This window comes from Salmo salar, chromosome ssa09, assembly GCF_905237065.1.
Source record: "Salmo salar chromosome ssa09, Ssal_v3.1, whole genome shotgun sequence".
Taxonomy (NCBI): domain Eukaryota; kingdom Metazoa; phylum Chordata; class Actinopteri; order Salmoniformes; family Salmonidae; genus Salmo; species Salmo salar.
In genome coordinates this window covers 130,910,232-130,922,710 of record NC_059450.1, presented here as the reverse complement: position 1 = coordinate 130,922,710, position 12,479 = coordinate 130,910,232, and the positions used below count along the sequence as shown (strand labels likewise).

Sequence of the window (12,479 nt, the reverse complement as noted above, 5' to 3'; positions counted from 1 at the left end):
CAAATGTAGGACACTTAAAATACTAATTTGACCGTACAATTTGACTAACATTTGATCAATATTATTCTATTTTAATTGTTCTATCTATTTGTGTCCATAGGATTATGTTTTTTTCGATTAAACAATCACCAAAAACATTACACGAATAGGATGAAGTTGTCCAATCACTTTTATTTTTCATAGACAAGAGGAAGCGTTGCCATGCGTGTTCTGTACTCGTAGCAAAGATTATGGATATACTGACAAGATACTTGTCTCTCTGACCTAACAATGGGATTCGTTGTCCACCAAGCGGCACGGGTGCTGTTTAGATCCCACCTATTCTTTCTTTGGATTGGTGGATATCTCATTATTTTAATAATTTTTTGAATATTCCATGAGGGTTGTTGACGTTAATCGTCTGTATTCAAAAAGAGCTGCTATGCCTCATATCATGAATATGCATAGCTATATCGAGACAACTCCGATATAAAGTGTTTGTTTTTTTAATAAAAGTTGCGTGGGTGTCACGTGTCCTACTTATATAAGTGCACTCGTAACAACCTAAGAATTACGAAACGTATATTAAATCAACTAAACATCACGTAGCAAATAAGCCATTAACCAAATTCGACACTCTCATTGACCTCCATACAAAAACTCCTCACTTGGTGGGCAAAAATGCCACCTGATGGACGGAGACAGATTTCCCTCCGAGTCGGGCCTCTCTCTTTACCTCTTACTCTCTGCTTGTAGTATTTTAGAAGCGATCATAGGGCGACGAGTCCATGTCGTATTTGTTATTGCATGAAATGCTTCATACCTGCTTGCCTAGCCTACGATAATTGATAATACTGCGACTTATTCTATTTCATCATGTCTCATTACGAAGAAGTAAAGGTCCATGGTTATGATGAATTTTGCAAAGCAGTGTGAGAGGAAAGGAAAGCACATATTTGCATATTTCTCTGGTGATAAAGACGCTCAAGGTTTGAGCTGGTGTCCAGATTGTGTGAAAGGTAACATCATTATTGTTTTATGGCTATACATTGGTGTACCTGACATGTATAGCAGTTGGCTTTCTTTCCCAGCTGTCTGTCATAATGTGTCAGTCTCTGCTGCATTATGGTTGGCAATTCATGGTAGCCAAGCCAACTAATCTCTGTAAAGTGTTTACAGGGGGTGCTTGTTTTGTGCTATATTTTCTGTATTTGTATTATATATTGCACTGTACTATTGTGTAATTTATGGTGTGCATAAATCAAAGCCACACACATGTGCCATCTTCTCCTCCTTCCCCTCCAGCTGAGCCAGTTGTTAGAGGAGAGATGTCCCACCTTCCCGAGGGCTCAGTCTTCTTCTACTGTCAGGTTGGAGAGAGGCCATAGTATGTAGGCTACTCAACCTTTTCTTCATATTCACTGGTGATGATAGCAGAATGATAGTCTTGTGCAATCCACAGGCATTAGAAAATAAGTATTCTTCTTACCCTCAAATGCAGCTAGAAGTTTTGAAAAGCTTAAATAAATTGTACAAGTTGTAACATCATGAACTGTTGTCTCTCTTGGACAGCATATTTGAAATGAGCAAAATACACTGAACAACAATATAAACACAACATGTAACATGTTGGTCCCATGTTTCATGAGCTGAAATAAAATGTCCCAGAAATGTTGTGCACAAATATGTTTACGTCCCTGTTGGTGAGCATTTTATCCTTTGTCAAGATAATCCATCCACCTGACAGATCCACCTGGCAGGTGTGGCATATCAAGAAGCTGATTAAATTAATGTTCATTACACAGGTGCAACTTGTGCTGGGGACAATAAAAGGCCACTCTAAAATGTGCAGTTTTGTCACACAACACAATGCCACAAATGTCTCAAGTTTTGAGGGAGCGCGCAATTGGCATGCTGACTGCAGGAATGTTCACCAGAGCTGTTGACAGGTAATTGAATGTTAATTCCTCGACCATAAGCCTCCTCCAACGTCATATTAGAGAATTTGGCAGTACTTCCAACTGGCCTCAACCACAGACCATGTGTATGGCGTTGTGTGGGTGAGCAGTTAGCTGATGTCTACGTTGTGAACAGAGTGCCCCATGGTGGCGGTGGGGTTATGGTATGAGCAGGCATAAGTTAAGGACAATGAACACAATAACATTTTATCGATGGCAAATGGAATGCACAGAGATACCGTGATGAGATCCTGAGGCCCATTCATCCGCTGCCATCACCTCATGTTTCAGCATTGTAATTGACGGCCCCATGTCGCAAGGATGTGGACACAATTCTTGGAAGCTGAACATTTCCCATTTATTCCATGGCCTGAATACTCACCAGACATGCAATGGTGGAAAAATTACCCAAATGTCATACATCTCTGGGATGCTCTGGATAGACGTGTACGACAGCGTGTTCCAATTCCCACCAATATCCAGCAACTTCGCACAGGCCTTGAAGAGGAGTGGGACAACATTCCACAGGCCACAATCAACAGCCTGATCAACTCTATGCAAAGGAATTAGTCACGCTGCATGAAGCAAGTGGTAGTCACACCAGATACTGACTGGTTTTCTGATCCATGCTCCTACCTTTTTTTAAGGTATCTGTAACCAACAGATGCATATCTGTATTCCCAGTTATGTGAAATCCATAGATTAGGGCCTAATGAATTTCCTTTTATGAACTGTAACTCAGTTAAATCTTTGAAATTATTGCATGTTGCATTTATATTTTTGTTCAGTGTGTATATATACAATGCACAAAATTATACATTTGACCTAAATGTCTTTGACTTTTGGATTTTGCTTAATATACCTTTTCATCTTCGACCAGTTGGAAGGATCCCAATAATGAATTCAAGAAGACTCTGAAGCTCAGTGGAGTTCCCACTTTGATCCGATATGGCACGGTGAGCATAAGTGCATGGCAAGATGACAAAGAAGGAGAATTTCTGTAATCAATTTTAAAAGTGTGGCTTTTTCTTTGGATTTTGTGGTAACACTCAACGGGACCCAAAAGCGTTTTATTATTCTTTTATAGATAGTCAATCTGTAAAAAAAAAAAAAAAAACACACACAAAAAAACACATTAGCGAGGTTGTTATTAACCATTTATAAACTTTTGATAAATTCTTAACAAAATATACCTTCAGGGAAAGTGTTACCAAAACATGCTAAGTTCTGTTTCTTTTCTTCCATCTAATTCAGCCTCAGAAGCTGGTTGAGGAGGAGTGCTTCAAAGCTGACCTAGTGAGGATGATGTTCACTGAGGACTAGAGGGCTACAGAGGACCACATTCGCCCTGCACTTGGTCATCTTCCACTTCCCTCTCCTGAGATCCAGTCCCAGCCCAATCACCTTTTCACTACACTTGATTGAATTGAAATGATTGTTTCTTTGGAATTCAAATACACACTCGTCTCCCTGTGAGTCAGTGTTAATCAGTGAATGTGTTGCTATTCTTACATGGAAATAAAAAGCAACTATAACATAACCAGAGGCCTTGGTAGAGCTAGCTGACTGCTTTTAGAACTTGATGTTTAATTTAGTAAATTAAATAGAAGAGTTATAATAACATAGCCCAGTTTTGACAAATAAATGAGATTCCCATAAGTGGTAGGCAGCCTACTCCTAGAATGTGTTGGGTCAGACAAATTGTGTCAAATGAATTGAATCTCATTGATGATTCTTGTTTCTTACTCACGGCAGTAATCTATAGAGTGAGGATATAAACTGAAGCATTACCTGGTATACTGTGATTGTCGTGTTATAGTGTATAACTTAGTCAAATGAAAAGAAATGATGGCTGGATGAAAACAATGTCATGTGTAAAATGAAGTTTGTCTATAGTGCAGTTCACTTTGTGAGAAGCTAGGTGGCTCCCTCAGCCTGTCTAAATACATTAGGCCTAATATGTCTTATAATAAAAAATGTAAAAATATCAGAAATTATAGAAATATAAATTCAAACTTTTTTATGCGAAATTACAATATTAGATCATATAATTAGCACATTTAATAATAGGCTATGTTGTCTTTGTAAACCGAGAAAAAAAGTAAGCTCCTTATAGGCTCATGAAGAAGAAAAAAGTAACCTATCCCTAGATCTGTCATATGGGTTTAATGTACACATAGGCCTAAACACGTCATGTGTCTACCATGTAGGCCTAAACATGCTCAATGCTGACAACAATCAGTCATTGAATAGTGAACTTGATCAAGTAGTGTTATTAAATACCAGACCAAACAAAGGTGGTCTAAATGTTTTATATATATACATACATCAATAATATTATATAGACTCAATATCGCCATTTAATAACTAGGTATCATGAAAGAGTTGTTTGCTTTGAAGTGATGAGCGCAACCACAATTGTAGCAGTATAAGTGGAGCGCATTCCTACACACCACACATTGGAGCGGCTGAGCTGAGCTGAGAAGCGGAAAAGGGTATCTGTCGTCGTGCACACATTTGAGCATAGGCTATACCACGAATTAGGGCTCTCCAAGGAACCTAAATTGGAGGACGTGGGCGTATTTGTTTTTACTGAGCCTTTCAGTTTTCATTTTCTGCAGTCTTGGTAAGAGAACGGAATATATTAGGGTCTGTTTCAAGGACTCGAGCAGAGATGTCAGAGTTTCTGGTGAATCTACTCGGGGAGCGGCTCGTCAACAGCGAGAAAGCCGAGGTGGATGTACAGGCGCTGGGCAGCAAGCTGTCCCTGGTCGGGCTCTACTTCGGCTGCAGTTTAAACGGTCCCTGTAAGCAGTTCAACGCCAGTCTGTGTGAGTTTTATAGCAAGTTCAAAAAATCATCTGAACATAAAGACACATTGGAAATCGTCTTCGTCTCATCTGATCAGGACCAGAAACACTGGCAAGACTTTTTACAGGAGATGCAATGGCCGGCATTGCCTTTCAAAGATAGACACAAAAAGGTAAGAAGTGACCAATTAATACAAATGTGAATCTGGAATTGAGTCACGATATAAAAAAAACATGTGACAAAAATATATTTAGCCTACCCTGGCCATTTGGCCAATAAACCCTTACTTAATTAAACGGCACACTTGGCCCAATTATATAGTCCTACCTTACAGTGCACAGGTATATGCATTTATTTGGGTCATTGGACATAATTGACGGTGGAACAAAAAGTTGATACAGGGTCTAACATATTTTGTTTCTAATGTTGCCAGCTGACCTATTTTTCAGTATGTAGATTCATGTGTCATTGTCTCTCATGTATACATAATATGGTTTACAGAAGGCCCACTGTATTTATTCCAGGTTCCATTGTTTGCATTGGATATAATATATAGCCTATCTATTGTGCACCCCAGTGGCATTGTCACAGGTTATCTATAGCCTAAATATCCATATTCAAATAAGAAAATGACACACACACACACAGGTAGTGGGAATAAATGCTAATGTTAAAATGTATTGTTATTCATAATGGCATTTGTAGAATCCTTTTTAATTCAAACACTCAAGTAACAAATTACATTGTTTTGGGGCAGGACAATTGACCAAAAAATATTGTGAAGATATTGACCAAAACTGGACTTCTTATAGGCCTATAGCAATTAGAAATAGTGACAATGCTATATAAATATTGATTTAAATATAGTTCAAAAGTTTTTGTTTAATTGTTTGTTCTATATATGGATACCTAATATCTAAGGTTTATTATAGCCAAGCTGAAATGATCGATGCTGATAATTGTTATTGTAAAAATACAAAGAAAAAAGTTATAATGTGTTTTTGATCAAAGTGTTAGTGAAATATGTGAAACTCGATACAATGGCCTCGTCTTTGGCTGTTAGGCTGTTGTTCAATTAGTTATTTATTTGCAGGGCCATTATTTAGGATCCAGAAGTCAACATCTCATAATAGGCCTACACATTACACAGCTATTGGAAAACACCCATATGTTTGAAAAAGGAGAAGATTTAATCAAATTTCCTATAAATAAACCTGTAGGTGACAGTCATTCATTTGATTCACATTATCTGTCCATCTCTTTCATATGGGTTTAATATAATGGTTTCAAAATAGATGCTTAGCCTATGGATGTTAAGAAAGGTTATGATGATTAAGCTCATAATCTTTCACAGAAAACTGCCAAATCTTTTTCTATGTACACTGTCCATTTATTCATTATTTTACCTTGCACACAACAAACTAAATGTCCCTAATGTATCAAAATTATTCTGATGTTTTTTTTATTATATATTTTTTTACCTTTTATTTAACTAGGCAAATCAGTTAAGAACAAATTCTTATTTACAATGACGGCCTAGGAACAGTGGGTTAACTGCCTTGTTCAGGGGAAGAATGACAGATTTTTACCTTGTCAGCTCGGGGATTCAATCTAGTAACCTTTCGGTTACTGGCCAATGTTCTAACCACTAGGCTACCTGCCACCCTCTTCCGTGTGTGCAATTTGACAAATTATTACAGTTACTGTCCCATATAATGAATCTAGGCTTAGATTGTAAATATGATTACCACAATATCTTGATGTCTGTATTTATTTTCTGGACATTAATTCAATAAACAAAAATAGCATGTTGTGAAAGCCTTTAAAATGTTTAGGCCGATGTCAGAGTGTTTTGTATAATGTACATTTATGGGTAAGGCAAGGGTTTCAGGATTAGAAATAAATTATACCTAGATGATACCTGCATCATGCTGCAGGTTCACCCACATCAGGATCCATTTTGGGTCCTCTGCACCTCCAGTTTCCTACATACGTCAGCATGTCTGTATTAAAAACAAATGATGATCCTTAATAACAAATTACAATTAATCCCACTGAGACTGTCTCGGCTTGCAGCTGCATGCACATAATCTATATGCTATAAAGAATATCATTGTGTACATTGCAATCGTAAGGGAGAGGAGGGTAGAGGGAGAGAGCCGAGTTAGTGTGAATATAAATGTAATTGTCTGCAGAGAACAGACCTGCGCCATTCTCAGTGCCCTGCTGCTCGCTACCCTGTTGGCAGTACAGGACATTAAACCCAGTAACGGCCCAGTAACGGCTGGTAAAGACATTATCATGGTCTCTAGGCCTCACAGGATAGGTAGAAAATACAATTCCACAGTAAAGAAATCAAACCAGGAAATCATACCATACTGTTTCTATCTCTTTAAAATAATGGGAGCAGAATATGGTGATGAAAGAGGCTGGCTTTTAGTTGGACGGTGATCATTTCCTTGTCCTAAGTTGCCAGGGCAACTCTTTTATTTGGAAATATTCTCTCTATATTAACAGAGTATATATATAGATAGATAGATAGATAGATAGATAGATAGATAGATAGATAGATAGATAGATAGATAGATAGATAGATAGCACTCTTCCGTGTCTTATTACATTGCCACACTAGGCTAGTAAAAAGGATTTGCAAAAGATTTCTGTAAGAATAGTTCTGCATGCACGACTATTAGCCAGTGGAATGATATTTTGTACAATGTGCCATTTTAGGGGATGTTTTTTTCATGTATTTACCTGATCTAGGCCTACCCAGTTTACCTACATACCAGCAAGTAATTACTACATCAACATGTGACCACCTCTTCAATGAGATGGAGACATTTAGGATGATTATCTTTCAACTGTAAGGGCATACGGGACCTTTTTAAATGAGCCTTGGCCTCTTGGCTCCACACCACCCAACCCATCCCCATGTTCATCAAATAGCTTGCTGTATATTTTATGAACTATTTGTGAATTTCCTTAGTGTAGTCTTTTCCTGTAGAACCCTAACCCTCACTTTTAATAGGTGCAGCTTAGTTAGATTCAATCAAGGCCCTTCTAATGTGCTGCAGATTGTTTGTGTTTCACTTCATTATGCAGTCCAGGCGTGAAGGAGGGGAATGATGGAGGCATTTGATTTGAGGGCGGGAGGGATGGGAGTTGTCTTGGGCCAGTCTGGGAGGAGCGTATAGCCACACTGCAGAATTATTGTGTTCTGAATGCTGCTGGTGGAAAATATTCTGCAGTATTAACATTGCCATTGTTCAAAATTCGAGTGCGGCCATGACTTGGCTAAGGCTACCTGAGAGTAGTGTACAACTTTGCATTTAACTCGGACAGTGCCACCAGTATTAATTGCAGAGTAATTGTGACCTTCAGTACAGCAGGGGCCTGAATGAGTGTGTCTGTTAGGGCTTTAACTAACCTCTGGCCTGCTCTGTTTTTTATACTGAAGAGAGAGTTGATGTTTCATTGAGCAGTCAGATGTAGATGTACTACTATAGCCTTCTGACATGTCCTAAGGCAAGTACTTGTTTAGTGTTTACTTAAGGTTTCATGTGGCCTGTAGATTTCCCCCTTCAGAATTATTCTTTTGGCATCTGTGTGTGCATTGATGTGAATGTGATTTCTGCTCCTGTAGCCAGGCTTTGTAATGCATCAGATGGCGTTGTAGCCTTGTGGGTTTGCTATGTAGTCTCAGCCTTTGTCTGCTGCACAGATGTGGTTTTATCACCAGGACGGGTATATGAAGCTCCTGGCACCTGATAAGAGAAGCTTTGCTTCAGAGGAGATATCATCTGTATATATATGTATCAGCTGTGTCTACATGAGCTGGCTATTTATTTCTTTCCATTTATATGCTGTTTATTTTCCACTCATTCTTCACAGTTTATATTAACAGGACTTTAAGTTGATTTTAAATTTAAAAAAAATAAGGTGGCAACCCACACCAATATGAATTACCAGTGCTTGTTATCATACACAGTTATGGCCAATGGCATCATCCATGCCTATATTGCAATCAGAACCCGTTTCTAGTAAATGGGAGGGAAGCAAGACAAGGTAATGCTCTATTCTAAATCAACATTTGAGTCCAGATCTCGCCTGCATGTGGGTGTGATCATAGCAACCAGTAAAAGAGAGAGAGAGCGAGAGTGTGTGTGAAAGAGGGGGAGGGAGAGAGATGCCTAATTGGTGTATGATGTTGACCTGGTGGAGGGCTACATTGAGGTTGTGGGTCTGTGGGTAGTAAGTGGCCCTCTCCCCCTCTTCTCAGGCATGGCTGGGCTCTGGCTGTAGGCAGGGGAGGCGAGAGAGAGGCAGCTCTGTTGAGCGACACAGGGCTCATCTCCTGGCACAGCCAGCAATCTCTCTCCATCGCCTCTTTCAGAGCCTCATCACCCACCAGGCCCCTCTCTCTCTCTCTCCCTCCCTCCGTCCACCCCTCCTACAGTAGTTCGCCCTCCCTTCCCTTCTCATTCCCTACACTGCACTTGCTTTCTCTTGTCCTATGTAGTATATTCTGTTGCTCACATCGCTGGGAATGTTTATTATCTAACTATGCAGAGACTAGATTAAATACCGAAGACATCGTCTTACATCTTTTACAAGTGAGGAGATTTAGTGTTTTGAAAGGACCTTGGGGGCTTTAGGTTTGTGACTATTAGGCAGGTTTTCATTTTGAAGAGTCACATAAGGAGTCTGGCCCACTGCAGTGTCGTGCTCCCCTGGGTCGGAGCCCCTGAGCCCTGGGACTACTGGGACTAGAGCCACAGCTGCTAGGTGCTTCAGAGAGGGGCTAAGGGTGCCTGTCATCAGGGTGTCACTGATCTGATGAAAACCGCACTGCACCCTTCTCATCACATATCTCAGCCCTGCTCATCACATATCTCAGCCCTGCGCCTCCCTGCGCCTGCTGCACTCCTTTGATTCCAGCAGGAGCAGCTGGAAAAAAGCCTGCTGCATGCCCTCTTGTCTGCAGGTGATAATGTGCAGTTCCTTATCTGTAAATGTCACATTTGGTTGGGATTGACCTGTGTAGATGCTCTCTCACCTGTTAATTTCACGTGTGTGTGTGTGTGTGTGTTTGTGTTTGTGTGAGAGAGATAGTTTGGGCGGATATACTGCTGCTGCTTAGTGGATAACTAGGTGAACAAACACTGAGCCGTATTACACACAGGGTAAACACTTTTGATAAACCGTATGGCTCATGCTGAGACGACATAGTTGAAAGTTATTCCCATCAGTCAGGATAAAAGACTTGGCTAGATACCATCTCTTCAGGAGAGGGTTAAGTAAGACCACCATGATAAGATTGCATACTTAAATGATCAAGGCTAGCCATGCAGTGGGGTGACCCCAAGCGCTTAATTTGTAAATCGGGAGGTGCCGGAACAAAAAGGGAGCGTGAAAGGGTGGTAACCAGGGGGGACTCTGAGATACCGGATGAACGTATGAAAAAACCTCACTTTATAATAAAGCGTATCATCGCATTTGCGTAGTGGCATAGAGCAGTAGAGTAGAGGTTCTTGCAGGAGTTGCACACATGGGAAATCTTTTTGTAGCCTACGGTCCGAGAAAGATTTGGCCTTTTTATAAACGCATTTCATGCAATTTTATGTAATTTTACATGACTGGAGACCTTAGCATAATCTTTTTCTAATACCGCACAAATGATCGAAATGACCGGCTACCAACAATTAGAATCTGAGATCATTAAAAACGACCTTGTCTTGAATCCATCAATAGTTTAGACCTAGGTGTGTGGAGACACATATTTTACAATCTGAGGAGGAAATTATAGTTCTAGAAAAGCTTTCCAGTTTCTCTAACTCACTCAATGATGATCGTCTCACGCACCGGAGATGGCCGGTGTGCTCATGCCAAAAGCATGTCTCTCGTTTTACTTTGTAAAACAATGCTGTTCGCTCAAGGCCTATTTGGAAGTTGATAGAATATTTTGGTAGCCTCTACAGACAGATTAGACTTCTCTGTTCAGCAGGAGCCATTTGCTTTCCAACCTGTGTTTTCCCCTGATTGTATTTGAGATATTGCGAAAGACCTGTTTTGGCTGCATGCTGTTCACTGACAGATTTGCCGCACATTTAGGACTGCTACACACAATCCACATCTAGGCAATAAAAAAAAAAAAACTATTGATCCTCTGTAGTTTATTTTTTGATGATAGGCTTATATTCCTGGTGTAGTATTCTGAATTCATTAAATTTCTTTCTGAACAGATAGCAGTAATTCTTTAACTTTGGAAAATGTATTTACATTTATCAGGGGTGCAGCAGCGCCCTTCCCGCAGCTATGATTATGAATTACAATACTGGAGAGAAGATGGTTGCGGCCTCATGGCTATCAGAGATAATAGAAAGTTAATCTCATTCTAGTTCTGTGAGAGATGCAGGCACGCTTCTCTCTCACCACAGCACCAGCCAATCAAATATATTTATAAAGCCTTTTTACATCAGCAGATGTCACAAAATACAGAAACCCAGCCTGAAACCCCAAACAGCAAGCAATGCAGATGTAGAAGCACGGTGGCTAGGAAAAACTCCCTAGAAAGGCAAGAACCTAGGAAGAAACCTAGAGAGGAAACAGGCTCTGAGGGGTGGCCAGTCCTTTTCTGGCTGTGCAGGGTGGCGATTTTAAGAGTACATGGCCATTAAGGCCAGATTGTTCTTCAAGATGTTCAAACATTCATAGGTGACCAGCAGGATCAAATAATAATCACAGTGGTTGTAGAGGGTGCAACAGGTCAGTACCTCAGGAGTAAATCTCAGTTGGCTTTTCATAGCCAAGCATTGAGGTTGAGACAGCAAGTGCGGGAGAGAGAGAGTCGAAAACAGCAGTTCCGGGACAAGGTAGCTCATCTGGTGAACAGGTCAGGGTTCCATAGCCACAGGCAGAACAGTTGAAACTGGAGCAGCACCACGACCAGGTGGACTGGGTACAGCCAGGGGTCATCAGGCCAAGTTGTCCTGAGGCATGGTCATAAGGCTCAGGTCCTCCAGGAGGGGAGGGGGAGAGAGAGAATTAGAGGGAGCATACTTAAATTCACACAGGACACCAGAGAATTACACCAGATATAACAGACTGATCCTAGCCCCCCAGCACATAATAGACTATTGCAGCATAGATACTGGAGGCTGAGACTGGGTGGGGTGGGGGGGGGGGGGTCGGGGGACACTGTGGCCCTGTCCGACGATACCCCCCAGACAGGGCCAACCAGACAGGATATAACCCCACCCACTTTGCCAAAGCAAAGCCCCCATACCACTAGAGGGATGTCAACAGACCACCAACTTACTAGCCTGAGACAAGGCTGAGTATAGCCCACAAAGATCTCCTCCGCCACATGAGCTCGAGGGGGTGCAAAACCGGACAGGAAGATCACGTCAGTGACTCAAACCACTCAAGTGATGCACCCCTCCTGGGGACGGCATGGAAGAGCACCAGTAAGCCAGTGACTCAACCTGCGTAATAGGGTCAGTCCCAAATGGCACCCTATTTCCTACATAGTGCACTTCTTTTGACCAGGGGTCATAGGGTTCTGGTCAAAAGTAATGCACTACATAGGGAATAGGGTGCCATTTGAGACAGTGTCTGTGTGACTGAGCCTGGCTGTGGTCCTGTAATGTAAAAGTTTGGGGTCACTTAGAAATGTCCTTGTTTTTGAAAGAAAAGCACATTTTTCTTGTCCATTAAAAGAACATCAAATTG

General features: G+C 40.9%; 1 protein-coding gene and 1 pseudogene across 2 annotated transcripts in view; both read left to right on the top strand.

Moving 5' to 3' along the window:
* The first annotated feature begins 212 nt into the window (after window positions 1-212).
* LOC106612915 (thioredoxin domain-containing protein 17-like) lies at window positions 213-3,924 on the top strand (annotated as a pseudogene).
* A 459-nt stretch (window positions 3,925-4,383) lies between these two features.
* LOC106612785 (nucleoredoxin) overlaps window positions 4,384-12,479 on the top strand; it is a 66,742-nt gene continuing 58,646 nt past the window's right edge. For both annotated transcript variants that reach the window (XM_014214271.2, XM_014214270.2), the window contains exon 1: window positions 4,384-4,920. In XM_014214271.2, the coding sequence (XP_014069746.1) occupies window positions 4,612-4,920 (309 nt within the window). In that variant the 5' untranslated portion in view covers window positions 4,384-4,611. The remainder of the gene's footprint in view (window positions 4,921-12,479) is intronic.